The sequence below is a fragment of the Heterodontus francisci genome, chromosome 1 (assembly GCF_036365525.1).
Source record: "Heterodontus francisci isolate sHetFra1 chromosome 1, sHetFra1.hap1, whole genome shotgun sequence".
Taxonomy (NCBI): domain Eukaryota; kingdom Metazoa; phylum Chordata; class Chondrichthyes; order Heterodontiformes; family Heterodontidae; genus Heterodontus; species Heterodontus francisci.
Genome location: NC_090371.1, coordinates 133,767,831 through 133,785,276, shown reverse-complemented (window position 1 = coordinate 133,785,276; position 17,446 = coordinate 133,767,831). Strand labels below are relative to the sequence as shown.

General features: G+C 43.6%; 1 protein-coding gene across 4 annotated transcripts in view; it reads right to left on the bottom strand.

The window, feature by feature from the left end:
• atp8a1 (ATPase phospholipid transporting 8A1) overlaps positions 1–17,446 on the bottom strand; it is a 522,190-nt gene that overhangs the window by 383,440 nt on the left and 121,304 nt on the right. For 3 of the 4 annotated variants that reach the window (XM_068036156.1, XM_068036147.1, XM_068036163.1), the window contains exons 3-4: positions 14,010–14,109; positions 5,217–5,315 (exon numbers count right to left, since the gene is read on the bottom strand). In XM_068036156.1, the coding sequence (XP_067892257.1) occupies positions 5,217–5,315; positions 14,010–14,109 (199 nt within the window). Of the gene's footprint in view, positions 1–5,216; positions 5,316–14,009; positions 14,110–17,446 lie in introns of those variants that run through there. The other variant, XM_068036172.1, reaches the window with a different exon arrangement.

The following is a 17,446-nucleotide window of genomic DNA, read 5'->3' as shown; positions in this document are numbered from 1 at the left end:
TTCCCCAGGGATCAGTGTTGGGACACTTGTTTTTCCTGATATATATTAATGACCTAGACCTTGGTGTACAGGGCACAATTTTAAAGTTTGCAGATGAAACGAAACCTAGAAGCATTGTGAACCATGAGGAGTACAGTGTCGAACTGCAAAAGGACATAGACAAGTTGGTGGCATGGCCGGATAGGTGGCAGATGAAGTTCAATGCAAAGAAACGTGAAGTGATTCATTTGGTCGGAAGAACATGGAGAAACAATATAAAATAAAGAGTACAATTCTAAAGTGGGTGTAGGAGCAGAGGGACCTGGGTGTAGATGTGCATAAGTCATTGAAGGTGGCAGGATAGATGGAGAGAGTGGTTAATAAAGCATACAGTATTATTTTAATAGAGGCACAGAATACAAAAGCAAGGAAGTTATGTTGAGCTTATATAAGACACTAGTTCGGCCTCAGCTGGAGTACTGCATTCAGTTCTGGGCACCGCAGTTCAGGAAAGATGTGAGGACATTGGTAACAGCAGAGAAAAGATTCACAAGAATGGATCCAGGGATGAGGAACTTCAGTTATGAAGATAAATTGGAGATGTTAGGACTGATTTCCTTAGAGAAGAGAAGGCTGAGAGGTGATTTGATAGAGGTAGGTGAGGCGTCTGGACTGAGTAGATAGGCAGCAACTGTTCCCACTCGTGAAACAATTGAGAAAGAAAGGGCACAGATTTAAAGCAATGGGCAAGAGAAGCAAAAGCAGCATGAGGAAAAACTTTTTCATGCAGCGAGTGGTTAAGGTCTGGAATGCACTGCCTGAGTGTGCGGTTGAGGCAGGTTCAATTGAAGCATTCAAAAGGAAATTGGACTGTTTTATGAAAAGGAAGAGTGTGCAGGGTAAAGGAGAGAAGGCGGGAGAATGGAACTGAGTGAATTGCTCTTTCGGAGAACCGTGCAGACATGATGGGCTGAAACATAGAAAATAGGAGCAGGAGTAGGCCATTCGGCCCTTCGAGCCTGCTCCGCCATTCATTATGATCATGGCCGATCATCCAACTCAGTAATCTGTTCCGGCTTTCGCCCCATACCCGTTGATCCCTTTAGACCCAAGAGCTATATCTAACTCCTTCTTGAAAACTTACAATGTTTTGGGCTCAACTGCTTTCTGTGGTAGCGAATTCCACAGGCTCACCACTCTCTGGGTGAAGAAATTTCTCCTCATCTCAGTCCTGAAAGGTTTACCCCGTATCCTTAGACTATGACCCCTGGTTCTGGACTCCCTCACCATCGGGAACATCCTTCTTACATCTACCATGTCAAGTCCTATTAGAATTTTATAGGTTTCTATGAGATCCCCTCTCACTCTTCTGAACTCCAGCGAATATAATCCCAGCTGACTCAATCTCTCCTCATACGTCAGTCCCGCCATCCCAGGAATCAGTCTGGTAAACCTTCGCTGCACTCCCTCTATAGCAAGAACATCCTTCCTCAGATAAGGAGACCAAAACTGCACACAATATTCCAGGTGTGGTCTTACCAAGGCCCTGCATAACTGGCCTCCTTCTGTGCTGTGACAATTCTGTGATTCTGTGTTTCTGCCAGTCAAAGGAAGATGGTGGAGCAGAACTGCATACTGCTCTGATAGGTTGCCAACATTGTACAGAGATTATTTAACCACCAACCAGTGAGAATTGCAGCAATGTATAGCTAACAGTGTAACTCCAGTCTGCCAGCTGCTTATCCCAATCCACATATGCTGTTCTGAGCCGAGTAATGTCAGACAGTTAACTCAGGACGTGATGTCCTGAGGTTCAAAAGTTTCTTTCATTTCTGCTGTTGAGTTATTTTGAAAACAGATGTAACATATTGGCTCTTAGTGACATTCCTTGTGGGTTTTGGTCAATAGATTCAGTTCCAAGTTTTCTAAAACTATTCAACTGTCCAAGAGAGAAATGTTATAGAAACATTGTAATGGGAAATAAATGAGAGTCATCGGAACATGATTAATGTTCTTAAATCAAGTGATTCTTATTTGCAGTTGGGGTCATATTCAAAAACAAAAACTGTACCATTGGATTGCATCCTCCAATTCCAGAAAGTAAATTCCTCAACTATAGTTCATCTGTCCCCTGACAGCAAACCAGCTTTACTTAAAGGTACAAGATTTGGGCCAACAGCTGAATGGGGAGGCCCGAGACACCCCTGTTAACATGCCTCTTTCCAGGGAGCCAGCAAACTGCACAGAGCTGCTGGCAAATTATAATTGAAGACCATGCCGCTCCTGGTGACTTTCAGGAAAGTGAGAACAGGTGCACGATCGGCCCGTGGGTTTGAGGGACAACCCATTGATGGCAGGTGCCAATGGTGGGCAATCAGGTCAGTAGCAGTGGAGGAGTGGCTCATGTCTTTGAGTTTGGGGTCTGGAGGAACAGGCCCACATTTCAGTACGTATGGAAGCCTTCCTGCCAATTAGCACCACTTCGTGCTGTGCAAATTCAGCACCGGGGCATTCGAAAATCGCAAACATGTCCTGCTGATAATAAATTATTCTGTACTGTAAATGTTTCCCCCTATTTGCCATTGTTTCCTTATTCAAAATGGCAGGTGACACATGTGCTTCCTCCCTACCATATTGAAATCTCAACAGGTCGTTTAACAGCCAAGAAATGTGCACAGCCTCGCTGAATTTCTGAGCCTTGATTTTCTCTGTGGGAGTGCACTGATTAACTTATTCCTGTAAAATTCCATTGTATTCTATTTTGGAAGTGTTATTGATTTTAAACGGAATAATGCACAAACTAGAGTTGGGGACAGGGTGTTGGCGCAATTGTTGCAAAATATAGCTGGAGAAGATCAGTTAGAATCGGGTGAGGCAATGGAAGGATTTTAAAATAAGGGCAAGGATGATGTTGATATGCTTGGAGACAGTCAGCTAGTGGAAACCGGTGAGGGCAGAAGTGATGGTAATTAAGGCTGTGCAAGAGTTGATTCAAGCTGAAGAGTTCTGGAATACCTGAAAGTTCAGAAAATGAAGAGAAAAAAATTGGAGAGGAGAAAATTCAAGAAATAAATTCCAGAGGGATGAAAGAACAAATGATCAGTGGTCCTGAGGTGACAGAATGCAGTCTTGGTGATTCAGGTAGGTTAGCTCTAGGTGGCTAAGATCCTTGAGGTCATGCATCACATGTAAATGTTCCAGATCACAGCACAGGACAGTTTCATGGTGACTTACTATTGGACAAGAGTCAGCATAGTTCTCACTTTCGAAACAAAACTGAAAGGTTAACATCTTGAGAAAGACCTTACTAAGATGTTAACATGCCTGTCTCTATTTCTCAGATGCTGTGTTGGTTTCTGCCTCCACCACTTCCTGGTAGTGAATTCCAGACACCCACCACCCTCTGGGTGAAAAGGTTTTTCCTCATGTCCCCTCTAATCCTTCTGCCAATCACCTTAAATCTGTGCCCCCTGGTAATTGACACCTCCACTAGGGCAAATAGATCCTTCTTGTCTAGTCTATCTAGGCCCCTCAATTTTGTACACCTCAATTAAGTCACCCCTCAGCTTCCTCCGTTCTAAGGAAAACAACCTGAGCCGATCCAATCTATCCTCATAGCTACAACTTTCAAGCCCTGGCAAAATTCTTGTAAATCTCCTCTGTATTCTCTCCAGAGCAACTATGTCCCTCCTGTAATGTGATGACCAGAACTGTACACAATACTCCAGATGTGGCCTAACCAGCGTTTTATACAGTTCCAGCATTGCATCCCTGCTTTTGTATTCTATACCATGGCCAATAAAGGAGAGCATGCTGGTTCATGGTTGAGGAAAGCAGAATCAAATATTTTTCACCACACGTCAAAATGCTTCCCCTAACAGTTCAATACAACTAGTGTTCGAGAATATCATACTTTGTATTAATCACACTTTGTGCGTTTCGATATGTGCCACTGTGCCTCCAGCTGAAAGGCTGCTTCTCTTCCTAGCTACCAATCACCAGATTGCAGGTAAAGCCAACCTCCCAAGGTCCTAAATGGTTGGAGACATTCAAGCACAAAAAACTGCTTAAAAATAGGCCAGAGATGCTTGCTGTAATGACTGGCTCCATTCCCCAGCAGTGTGCAAAAGACATACTTGATGCAGTCATTAGACCTATTACTCTATTCCCCAAAATTGCACGTTGGAAATACTTGATGTGGTCACTGGATTTACTTCCCATCACTTCTATACACTTTGAAAAGCACGAATCATAGAGCTGGATTTTAAGAGCCACTGCCGATATTGGCGGCGAGCTCAAAAAATGATCCGCCGCAATCTCAAGTGCGGTGGCTTATTTAAATAGCTGCAGAAGCCCGCCCACCACCCCTCCCCCAATCACATGGAGGGGGCGGGCTGTGTATGCCTGGCAATGGCATCAGCTGCCTGTGCGCAGTCGCTGGCGCATTTTTAAAGGGCAGTTAGCGCTGCCGCCCAATTTAAATTTTTAAACTTCTAACTCCCCAAAATTAAAGAAATTTCTAACACCCCTTTCCCACCCCTTAATAACAATTACAATAACTAATTGCCCTTCCCCTCCTAAAAACACAACTTAACATGCGACCTTCCCCCACCCCGCCCCCCAACAAAAAACTGCACGAAGCTTAAAGTTCAACCCTTCCCACCATCCCCTACACCCATTACATTTATTTGACCCTATCCCCCACTCCACCTCCCACACTGACAAACTTACTTCCTCCCCTCTCCCCACTAGCGTGGCACCCCATTTCCCCGGACGGGGATCTGAAGGCGTGGGAGTGTAAATTCATTAATTTTACTAATTTGCATATTTAAATCGTGGGCCCGCCGCCCAGCGGTGGGAGGGCTGCCATAGAGCCTCGCCACCTCCAGGAGGATCAGGCTGGCATTGAGGTCCATTGTGGTACTTATCTGGAGCCATCTTCAGGTGCACACCCACAGCCATGGATCACGACATCCAGAGTTTGGTATAATCCAGCCCACAGTACATAGCAAATCTCAACAAATTTACTCACATAGGCAGGCACTAAATATTTCACAAATCAAGAATCACACTAACCTAGTACCTTGGGTTATTCCTGTTTAAAATTGAAAATGCACGTTTCTTTTTTTAAATATTTATTTATTTGCTCTAACCAACATCTTTCTTGCCTGAGCAAGTTCCAAACATATGCAGAAAATCAACTGCTTTAAGAACATATTTAGTGGGTGATCACTTACAATATCTTCTATAATTTCTTTCACTGCAGCCACAAGAAGAATGAACAACAGTGGGACCAATGTTGTGTAACGACCAGTAGGAGAAACATCAGGGATTTGCTAGATGAAACAGGAAAATAGGATTAAAAATATACGTATTACCGCTCTGCTGAATATTCTAATTACCTTCATATGTACACATAATGTGATGAGACGCTGGGGTTGAACATTTGGTTCAACTTACATTCAGGAATTAGCTCCATAAAATTGAAATCAGGTGTAGTGGAGGGGTCGAGAGGTGGTGGGGAGGTAAAGCTGGGCATCGTCATACAAAATCAGACATTGCGTTTTTGGATAATGTCACTGAGCAAGAGCATTTAGATGAGAAATAGATGGTGACAAGGATAGATGCATGGGGAAGTCCAGAGGTAATGGTGTGAGAGTGGGGAGAAAAGCCATTGGAGAAGGTTCTCTAGCTACAACTTGATAGATAATGATGGAACCATGTAACAGCAACCCCACTCAGCTGGACAATGAAGGAGAGGGGTTGGAGAAGGATGGCGTAAGTCAACTGTGTCAAAGACTGCAGACACATCACAAGTGATACGAGGAATAATGCACCATGGTTAGTCACATGGGATGTCATTTGTGACTTTGCTATGGCATTGAAACGGCCCCTTTTAGAGTGGAAACTTGAATGGAGAGGTTCAAATATGGAGTTGTGGAAGAGATGGGCCCGGATTTTGGAGGTGACATGTTCAAAGACTTTAGAGGAAGGAAAGATTGCAGTTGGGGGCAGTAGTTTTCAAGAACAGAGGGTGCAAAGGTATTTTTTTTCAGAAGGGGGGATGATGCCAGCAAATTTGAAAGGGAGGGGGACAGTACCAAAAGGAAAGGGAACTGTTAACAATATCAGCTGGCTATCTGGTAAACAAGAAGATTTCAAATAATTTGAAGCAGCAGGACCTCACAAACTATATAATCTATTTATAATCACAGTGGAATGGAAGAACTCCCTTGCTTGAGTTCAAACAGTAGCATGGGATCTTTGATGCCCAATTGAGGGGGCAGTTGGAGCTGCGTAATTACTTTGATGTAGCAATAAGGTACCAAAAAATCTTAAATTGAGTGATTATAAAACTGTGGGTTCTTTATAGAGTAAAACATTTACAAGAGAGCTCCATCATAGATGTGAGACGAGGTATCTTGTTCAACTCCAACCAACTGATCACGTGCTGAATAGCATCACTTCCTCTGATGCGATGTGTAATACCTACGTTGTTCAAGTATCAGAACATCCCCCTTTCCTAAAATGGAAATACACAAAAGATAAACTATGTACATAATGGAATGAAACGACTTTGAAAAATATTTACACATGCATCGACTCTAACGTCATTTAGTCCAGTGTGTCTGAAACATACAGTCTAGTGACTCAACCTGATCTTGTCACGGTGTAGCTTGATGCAGAACTCGACTTATCAGCTTTCTTTTCTTGACTTTTGTGTGTATTTTGACAGCCATCTCTGCTTGATTGTTACACTGGTCATTTTCTCTTGCTACGTTCGGCAGATTGGAGTGTGACAGTCTTCTCGATGCAATAGGATTGCCAGGCCTTTCATCAAAATAAGGTTGCACACCTGAAAACGTTAACTGTTTCTCTCTCCACAGATCTCATCAGACCTGCTGAGTATTTCCAGCACTTTCTGTTCTTATTTCAGATTTCCAGCATCTGCAATATTTTGCTTTTAGTGGCGATATGTAAATCCTGTTTTGTTTCATGACATTTTACAATCAATGATTTGATTGTACGTACCATTCTTTCTGCTAGGCCATTTGACCTAGGGTAATGCAGTGACATGGCTTACACCCCATTTCTTACACGTCTTAAAATGGCGCGGCAATGTATTGCGGACCTTGGTCTGATTTTCTCTCTTCTAGGGGAAGAAACAAGCTGAAAATTGCACTGCTGGTATTGGCAACCAATGTTGTCGAAGTGTCCCTTAATTGACCTAATACTGAAAATTTAGAGTGGTAACTGGTGACCAAGAAGTAATCGTCACCTTTGATTGTGAAGAGATCGGTGACTATCTTTGACCAAGGATACAACGGAATGTTGTGAGGAATGAGTGGCTCTTTATGCTGGCATGGTTGGTTCTGCTAGCAAGCATCAAATGACCTTACCACTCGCTCAATGTCTCTATTCATATCTAGCCAGTAGACGGTCTCGCGCACAAGTCTTCTAAACTTCTCAATACCCATAAGGCCGATACGTAACTGGGAAGGATGTCAGGGCGAAGCATCTGCGGAATTATTACCCTTCTGTCTTTGAAGATAACCACGAGAAATGCCCAACTTATCCCGGTATCGCCAGAATGTTATGATCTCCACAGGAAACTCTTGTATGCTGTCAGGCCATACTTCAATAATCAGTTGCCATAGTGTCTTTAAGACTGGGTCTTTTGAGGTTTCTTCCAGTAATTCCTCCTGCTGCTTCTTTCCAAAACACATCAAATCGATCTGGTATACATCCTCTAGCTCGATGTTAATCTTGTCAACCTGGATGTCCAGTGGAATATCTTTGTACTTCTTGGGATTAGGTAATCTTCTTAAAGCATCAGAGGTCACCATGAGATTCCCTGGCTTCTATTTGACCTTGCAGTCATATCCTTGTACTTCAATCAACAGCCTTTGCAGCCAGGGAGGTGCACGTGTGGCTTCTGCCAGATCATTGCTAATGGTTTATGATCTGTTTCGACTACAAAGTGTTCCCTAAAGAGTTAAGTGTGAAACCTTGTGATTCCAAACACCAGTGCTAGTGTTTCCCTTTCTATGCTGGAATAGTTGGCCTGTGTGGGGGATAAGCTTTTTGAACCAAAAGCTACTGGATGTCTGTCCTGCAACAAGCATGCGCCAAGGCCTTTTTGCAAGGCAGCAATTTCAAGAATGGTATCCTTATTGAGATCATGGTACTGCAAACATGCATCCATTGATAATGACTGCTTCAGCAAATCGAGTGCAAGCTGGTGGTCCTCATACCACAATAATAGTGATTCCTTTCTGAGGAGTTTCTGTAGAATCAGACTTCAGAGAAACTTGAAATGTAAGGAGCTACTTCTTTGGCCTCCTTATCTCGAGAGACAATGGATAAGCGACTGGAGGTGGTCAGTCAAGAAATTGAAAATACTGAGACATATTTGCAAGTTTCTTTGTCTTGAGGGCTTGGCATGGACTGAATAGCCTCTAACTTGCTGGGATCCGGTCTAATGCCTGTGTCTAAACAAATGGAGCCAAAGAAGTTAATGTGTCTCGTGTTTATGGCACATTTCTTTTTACTGTTGAATACTTTTACTCATTTACTGGCTCTTTCAATCAGCATATACAAGCTCCGGTCACATTCTTCTTTTGTGGTTGCCGCAACTGCAATGTCAGCGATAGAGAATGTGCCAGGGTATATCTGTAATATGACCTACACATTGCTGAAATAAATCTTGGTTTACTGATAAGCCAAACAGTAGATGCAAGAAACAATAATCGGCCAGAGTCCTGAAAGTGCAACTCATGACCTTTGAAAGATGGGCCAACCAATACCCATGCTTTGCATCTAGTTTCAAAAAGAACTTGGCCTTTGCGAATTTCAGATTCAGCTCTTCTAATGAGGGGATTTTGAGAGGACAGCATTTTAACGCCTTGTTTAGCCTTCTGAGATTCAAACACTACCGGATGGTGCCAGCTTTGCTGATAACAGCCATTACAGAGCCACAACGATCTGTGTGCTGTTGAACACGCTTAATCAATCCTTGCCTCTCCATAATTTTTTTTTTAATTCATTCGTGGGATGTGGGTGATGCTGGCTAGACCAGCATTTATTGCCCATCCCTAATTGCCCTTGAGAATATGATGAGCTGCCTTCTTGAACCACTGCAGTCCATGTGGGGTAGGTACACCTACAGTTAAGAAGGGAGTTCCAGGATTTTGAGCCAGCAACAGTGAAAGAACAGTGATATAGTTCCAAGTCAGGATGGTAAGCGGCTTGGAGGGGAACTTTTAGGTGGTGGTGTTGCCATGCATCTGCTGCCCTTGTCCTTCTAGGTGGTACAGATCACGGGTTTGGAAGGTGCTGTCTAAGGAGCCTTGGTGTGTTGCTGCAGTGCATCTTGTAGATGGTACACACTGCTGCCACTGTACGTCAGTGGTGGAGGGAGTGGATGGGGTGCCAATAAAAGCAGGCTGTTTTGTCCTGGATGGCGTGAAGCTTCGAGTGTTGTTGGAGTTTCACCCATCCAGGCAAGCAGCGAGTATTCCATCACACTCCTGACTTGTGCCTTGTAGATGGTGGACAGGCTTTAGGGAGTCAGGTGGTGAGTTACTCGCCGCAGCATTCCTAGCCTGTGACCTGCTCTTGTAGCTACGGTATTTATATGGATACTCCAGTTAAGTTTCTGGTCAATGGTGGCCCCCAGGATGTTGATAGTGGGGGATTCAGCGATGGTAATTCCACTGAATGTCAAGGGGAGATGGTTAGATTCTCTCTTGTTGGAGACGGTCATTGCCTGGCACTTAGGTGGCATGAATGTTACTTGACACTTATCAGCCCAAGTCTGGATATTGTCCAGATCTTGCTGTATTTCTACACGAACTACTTCAGTATCTGAGGAGTCGTGAATTGTGTAATCAGCAGCGAACATATCCAGCTCTGTCTTCAGTTTGTCCATGACATGAAGGCTACATTTCATCGGCGGGTCTATAGAAGGAACCACATTGTCCTTCACATGTAGGATGGCGTCTCCTTTGAAGCTTTCTGCTGTATCAAAACTGTCTGGCTACACTCTTTGTAAATCTTGGATGGACTTGATATGGTCGAACCTGTTCAGGTCATGTCTCTTTGGAACGCTACTGATCCCATCAATCGTTACGATTTGAAGCTTGCTACATGGCAGCAGGTCTGCAACTGCTGAACCATCTGTGTCGATTATGCAAAAAGCCTGTTGTGACCGAACTGAGGTTCCATACCTGCACTTTAACCCTAATTATTGCTACATAGTTGTTCGGTGTAGCATTGTTCGCAGTGAGTCTCATCTTCGTCAGTCGTATCATGGCTTTTCATCTCGCCAGATACATGTTCTTCACTATCCACAGCAGAAAAATGTTTGCCCATGCCCCTGCATTGACCTCGTGCTGCAATGTATGTTGACCACTTTTTGCTGGGCACGCTATGTCAATGGTTGTGAATGCTTCCCTCTGTGTAACCACCTTCATTTGGTGTGTAAGGGTTACCGTGTGGAAGGTTTGCTCACCTTCAGTGTCTTGTAAGCTGCTTACATCACTGTCAATCTCGTGGGCATATCTGCGTTTGGTTTGACTTTTGGCAGATGTACCCATTTCTTCCATAAGGTGGTGTCTGCTTCTTGTCAGGTCACAGTCTGCTGTGACGCCTGGCCAGTTTTCCGTTATTGGAGCGCCTGCAGAGTCTTGCCCAGTGCTTTTTCTTGACATACACCTTGCAGTTGCCCATGAAGACGGCACAATTCCTTGGTTGTAGCACCAGGCAGCACTTGCCACATATCTTGCCTGGCTGGGTGTCCTGGGTACCTCACCAATAGTTGTAGTACCAAGCGCCCGTATGCACTGCCTGCTTGCAGCAATTGCCTCAAATTTCCTGCCTTCCCTTAGGAGACTTTAAACGTCATACCCTTTTTCCTTGTCTAGTAGCTCTTTCTGAAAAGCTTCTATCAGGGTAGACGCAATCACCAACTCCATAATCCATCTGATAATTCCACCGCTGAGAAGTCAGAGTTTGCCCTTCTCTGGACACCTGCTCATGAATTGGTCAATGGTCTCTCTTGATTTCTGTCTATGTCATCGGCTCTAGGCAATGAATTCTCAAATTAATCCTGACCTTGAGCTGGTCCTTTAACACAGAACATAGTACTGCTGGGTCCTTCTGTTCCACTTCAGAAAGTCCTGAGGTGTTAATCCGAATGTAGCCCATCATTACCGATTGTTATTTTTATCTTGACTGCTTGTTTTTGCAGCTCTGACAGCCAGATCCAAGAAACACAACTCCATTCATTGTTTAAAAAGTTGAAACTCGTGGAGGTGGTCATTGGCTTTCCGATTCATAGAAGGATATTTAGTGGACATGGTGCCAAATCCCCAGTGTCAAAAATGCAGCTGGAGCTTTCCTTTTAAATTGCAACACCTTTTTTTTCCCTCGGGCATTTCCTTGGGAAGGAAAGAAACTTGCAGATTTATTGTGTCTGCAGCATCGAGCTTCAGCCATGCCCAGAACCTGTGACTGCAGCGTGGGCTTTCTACCTGTGATCAGGGAAGCCCCGCCCAGGAAGCACTAACGACAGGAAAACACTCTGTGCGTAATAGCAATGCCGATCTGCAGCCTCAACGAGAGCCGACCCTGCTCGCTGTTTGAGCACAATTCTGCCCGATCTCTGCTGTTTCTTTCCGGCCACCATCGATCTGAGCAACCCCCTTTGCGTACTCACTGTGTTTGGAAGGTCCAAACTGCCCATGCCGAATCACCACCGCACCAGACGGTCAGTTGCATTGCTCTGTCCATGTTGGACTGCAACGGGAGACATCGCTTATCTCGATGTCTTGCCCGAGATCACTGGTCCTCGTGAGTACAGTTTCTGAGCCTCTCTGCAGTAATGTTACCTCAGCTGTGATCCTCAACTGCGCGTCTCTTCACCACGTTGCGAATGGTGTGCTGCTTCAAAGACCACACAGTGCCGTGATGTTGAGGGTGTGATTCGTCTGAGACCACATGCTGCTACCTTGTCAAGGACGGTGCGCTTGAAAGTCGAATAATCTTTAGAAACCATACACTGCCACCATATTGTGTCATTGCTTTGATGTTGCAATAAAGTACCAAACAATCTTAAGTCGAGTGGTTATAAAACTGTAGGTTCTTTATTGTAGAGTAACACATTTACAAGCGAGCTCTATCATACGCGTGTGACTAGGTGTCTTGCTCTACTCCAATGAACAGATCATGTGCTGAATGGCATCACTTACTGTGATGCTGTGTGGAGTACTCACATTGTTACAGTGATATCACAAGAGTTGGGACCTCTGTTTAGCATCTCATCCAAAAGACAATATCTCTGACAGTTTAGCACTTCATCAGTGCTGAACTGGAGTGTCAGCCTAGATAGTGCTTATGGAACACAAATATCACAGATGCGTCTGCCCAGCTACGGGAAAGAAAATACTCTAATTAAAAATAAATAATGTAAAAACTTATTTTGTAGTAATGAAATGCATCTGTTATAAACTTGATTTTATCTTCAGTTCTAATTTCAATTTAGGAATTGGGTTGCCTTCTTGAAGTCATCAAAATATAACTATTCTTGCTGCCATTTTTAAGTATTCAAAATTGGAGAACTCAAGTGTAAATAATACTGTACAAATTGGGTCTGAGAGTGGAACTTACCATCTGCCTTCAGAGTTCTGCTTTTGCTTATTTATTAGCTTGCTATTTCTGTTGCTGTATAATAATAAATGTATGATTTTGGGAATGATAGCATTGTTTCAAGTAGCTGGTACTATCTTTCAGATGTTATGACATAGAAGGAAAGAAGCTATGTTTCTTTAGCGCCCTATCACATCCTCAGGACTTCACAAAGCACTTCACATCTATTAAAATGACTTTTAGAAGGGGGATTATGATGTTGATAAATCTAACAGCCATTTTGTGCAAATACTGTATTACAACAGCAAATGTGAAAATGATCAGTTGAGTGGGGGGGGGGGGTGGGGAAAAGAGAGGAGTGCGGGGAGGAAAGTGGTTTGTTTTGGTGCTGATTGCGGGAGAAACATTGGCCAAGTTCCCTGCACAGAACCAATCTGAGGGCCCACAATTTTTCTGGACACTCCTAATGACTAACCAGCCAGCCTGTTTTTTTTAAATGAGGCGCATCTCTAGAAAGAAAAGGAGAAACGTACATCCCATTTCAAGCAAACAAAGACCATCAGTGCAGACTTTATGGCGACTTCGTTTGGAGAATTTCCATACATGTCAAACACTAGTGCCAAAATATAACTCTCAGATAGGTTAGGGTCACGACTCCAGCTAACTTCTAGTCAGGGCATCTAGCAAATACTTTGCTGTCAGCATCATTTAACAGTGTAAACTTTTCCTCTTCCAATTTGCATTAACTTACATTTACGTTCATCAAAATCCTTTCTTTTGTCTGTTCACTAAATTTACCCTTGTCACCTTAAATGTTATAAATCTCCCTTACACTGGCACTATTTCATGCCATGAGCAAATCGCACAATATTTAGTATATAGTGTAAACAGCAGAAAACCCAATGCAGTGAAACCAGAATTCCACCAGGTACTTCACGTACTCACTCATCACTTCCTGCTTTCTGGTAAACAGATTTTCAATCCAGATAGCTAATTTGCCATTAATTCCAAGAGTTTTACTATGTAGTTCAAGCGCTTAAGCACCAAATCCTTAATAATCAAGTTCAAATAATATGGTTACCTACTATTCTACTAAATTGGCTGCAACCTATGCAATAAGGTGCATGGGGGACAAAACTCTCCTCTGGGAAAGGACAAGAAAACTGTACAACGCAGAGTTCTTAAATTCAGTCAGCATATCTCAAAATTCAGGAAAATACAATCTCAAGTATTTTAGCTTTTGGAGGACAGGCAGAAGGGTGAGGAAGGAGGAATTTTTTTCAGTAAAGCATTCAAGGATAAGAATATTTTTCATCAACATCTAAAATGGGAGAAATTATTGATAAATTATAAACAAACATTAAGCAATTAAATAAGCTTACCTGGAGAAGAGCTATGAAAAGGAAAAACGCATTGGCTGCTCTCCTGAACTGCGAGTATAGGAATCTTGGTAGGAATGTAAGTGGATTGTATTTAGCAGTGCTAAAAAGAAGCACAAGACAGGGGGGGAAAAAACACAGATTTTAGGCCAACATATTCTTATTACAATGAATTTAGATAATGTGTATATATGTTGGGGACCATCTCCATCATAAGCTTTGTTTGTACACAGATGCAAATTAACACACCAAGTATTAAATAATTATTTGTAGTGAGCATGTAGAGATATGAGCTTGTACAAAGAGTTGGAGCACAAGAGGACGAACAAACACTATTTTGGGCTGGGCAGGTTCTGGTATTTCAATGGAGGAATTATTGAATTGACCCGCGAGAACCTTCACTCAACAGACAATAATAGTCAGACTTCAAAACACGATCTGATAAAAGTCACAAAATACAGTGCACTAATCCAAGCTATTTTAATAATCCATTAACCACATCTGCTCTCTGGTATATTACTGCACTCTTCATTGAATTTAATATGGGTTCAGATACATACTGCACAATCATATTTTCACCTGTGATTCACAAAATCATTTAAGCAGGGAGTTAGTAATGTAAATAAATTGCTATTGCTTTGCAGTGGTTATAGCTGAATACTGGGAAATATATCTTAACATGAGCACAAATTTTTATGTAAAGCTTTTTGCCAGATAGTAGCTATCTCGTTTAGATCTCATTGAGCTTAGATATTAAATCAGAGTGATATTAGATTACCCTTTAGTCATCACATCATATACAACACAGGACTACATGCATGCCAAACAGCAGAAACAGCATGCAACAGACAGAGCTAAGCAATCACACAACCAATGGTTCAGATCTAAACTCTGCAGTCCTGCAACATCCAGTCGTGAATGGTTGTGGATAATTAAACAATTAACAGGAGGAAGGAGCTCCACAAACATCCCCATCCTCAATGATGGGGGAGCCCAGCACATCAGTGCAAAAGAAAAGGTTGAAGCATTCGCAACCATCTTCACCCAGAAGTGCCAAATGGATGATCCATCTCGGCCTCTTCCTAAAATAAAAACAAGAAATGCTGGAACCACTCAGCAGGTCTGGCAGCATCTGTGGAAAGAGAAGCAGAGTTAACGTTTCGGGTCAGTGACCCTTCTTCGGGAACTGACCCGAAAAGTTAACTCTGCTTCTCTTTCCACAGATGCTGCCAGACCTGCTGAGTTGTTCCAGCATTTCTTGTTTTTATTGCAGATTTCCAGCATCCGCAGTATTTTGCTTTTCTTTCGGCCTCCTCCTGAGTTCCCCAGCAGCACAGATACTAGTCTTCAGCCAATCCGATTCACTGCATGTGATATCAAGAACCGGCTGAAGGCACTGGATATTGCAAAGGCTCCTGACAACATCCCAGCTGCAGTACTGAAGACTTGTGTTCCAGAACTAGCTGCTCCCCTAGCCAAGCTGTTCCAGTACAGCTACACCACTGGCATCTATCTAACAATGGGGAAAATTGTCCAGGTATGTCCTATCCACAAAAAGCAGGACAAATCCAACTCAGCCAATTATCGCCCCATCAGTCTACTCTCAATCATAAGCAAAGTGATGGAAGGTATCAACAGTGCGATAGAGCGCCAATTAAACAGCAATAACCTGCTCACTGATGCTCATTTAGGGTTCCGCCAGGGCAACTCGGCTCCTGACCTCATTACAGCCTTGTTTCAAAAGGTGGACAAAACAGCTGAACTCGAGGGAATAAATGCCCTGGATATCAAGGCAGCATTTGACTGAGTGTGGCATCAAGGGCGGCACAGTGGCGCAGTGGTTAGCACTGCAGCCTCACAGCTCCAGGGACCCGGGTTCGATTCCGGGTACTGCCTGTGTGGAGTTTGCAAGTTCTCCCTGTGTCTGCGTGGGTTTTCTCCGGGTGCTCCGGTTTCCTCCCACAAGCCAAAAGACTTGCAGGTTGATAGGTAAATTGGCCATTATAAAAATTGTCACGAGTATAGGTAGGTGGTAGGGAAATATAGGGACAGGTGGGGATGTTTGGTAGGAATATGGGATTAGTGTAGGATTAGTATAAATGGGTGGTTGATGTTCGGCACAGACTCGGTGGGCCGAAGGGCCTGTTTCAGTGCTGTATCTCTAATCTAATCTAATCTAAAGGAGCCCTAGCCAAAGTGAAGTCAATGGGAGTCAAGGCGAAAACTCTCCACATGTTGGAGTCATACCTAGCACAAAGGAAGATGGTTGTGGTTGTTGGAAGCCAATCATCTCAGCCCCAGGACATTGCTCAGGAGTTCCTCAGGGTAGTAGGAGTAGATGGAAATGTGGAGTAATCAGTTCAGCCATGAACTTATTAAATGGCGGAGCAGACTCAACAGGTCAAGTGACCTACTCCTGCTCCTAATTTGTATGTTCATAGTGTCCTAGGCCCAACCATCTTCAGCTGCTTCATCAATGACCTTCCCTCCATCATAAGGTCAGAAGTGGGAATGTTCACTGATGACTATACGATGTACAGCACCATTCACAACTCTTCAGATACTAAAGCAGTCCATGTCCATATGCAGCAAGACCTGGACAACATTCAGGCTTGGACTGATAAGTGGAAAGTAAGATTTGTGCCACACAAGTGCCGGGCAATGACGATCCCCAATAGGAGAATATCCAGTCATCTCCACTTGACATTCAATGGCATTACATAGAACATAACAGCGCAGTACAGGCCCTTCGGCCCTCGCGGAATCCCCCAATAGCAACATCCTGGGAGTTACCATTGACCAGAAACTGAACTGGAGAAGACAGCTCCACCCACATCCCATGAAATACTGCGGCTGCAGGGAGCAGGTCAGAGACTGAGAATTCTGCAGCGAGTAACTCATCACCTGACTCCACACAGTCTGTCCACCATCTACAAGGCACAAGTCAGTCGTGTGATGGAATACTCTCCACTTGTCTTGAGTGCGGCTTCAACTCTCTGGAAACTCGACTCCATCCAGGACAAACCAGCCCACTTGACTGGCACCCCACTCACTACCTTAAACATTCACTCCCTTCACCATCGATGTTCAGTGGCAGCAGTGTGTACAATATACAAGATGTATTGCACAACTCACCACGCCTCCTTCGTAACCCATGACCTCTACCACCTAGGAGGAGGAGGACAGCAGATGCATGGGAAAATCACCACCTGCAAGCTGCTTTAGGAACACGGGCAATTAAGGAATCATTCATTGAACAAGTGAAGTCGCCAAGCTGGACCCCTACGCTTCTTCCAGCCAGTCAGCAGTAGCAAAATATGTACTTCTCCACCTAGTACTGAATTAATAATTTGCTATCTCTTCTTGCCAGAGACAAGTAATGGCCTCAAATATCTAAATTCCTGAAGTCCATGAACATAGAGTCGTAGAATTTTACAGCA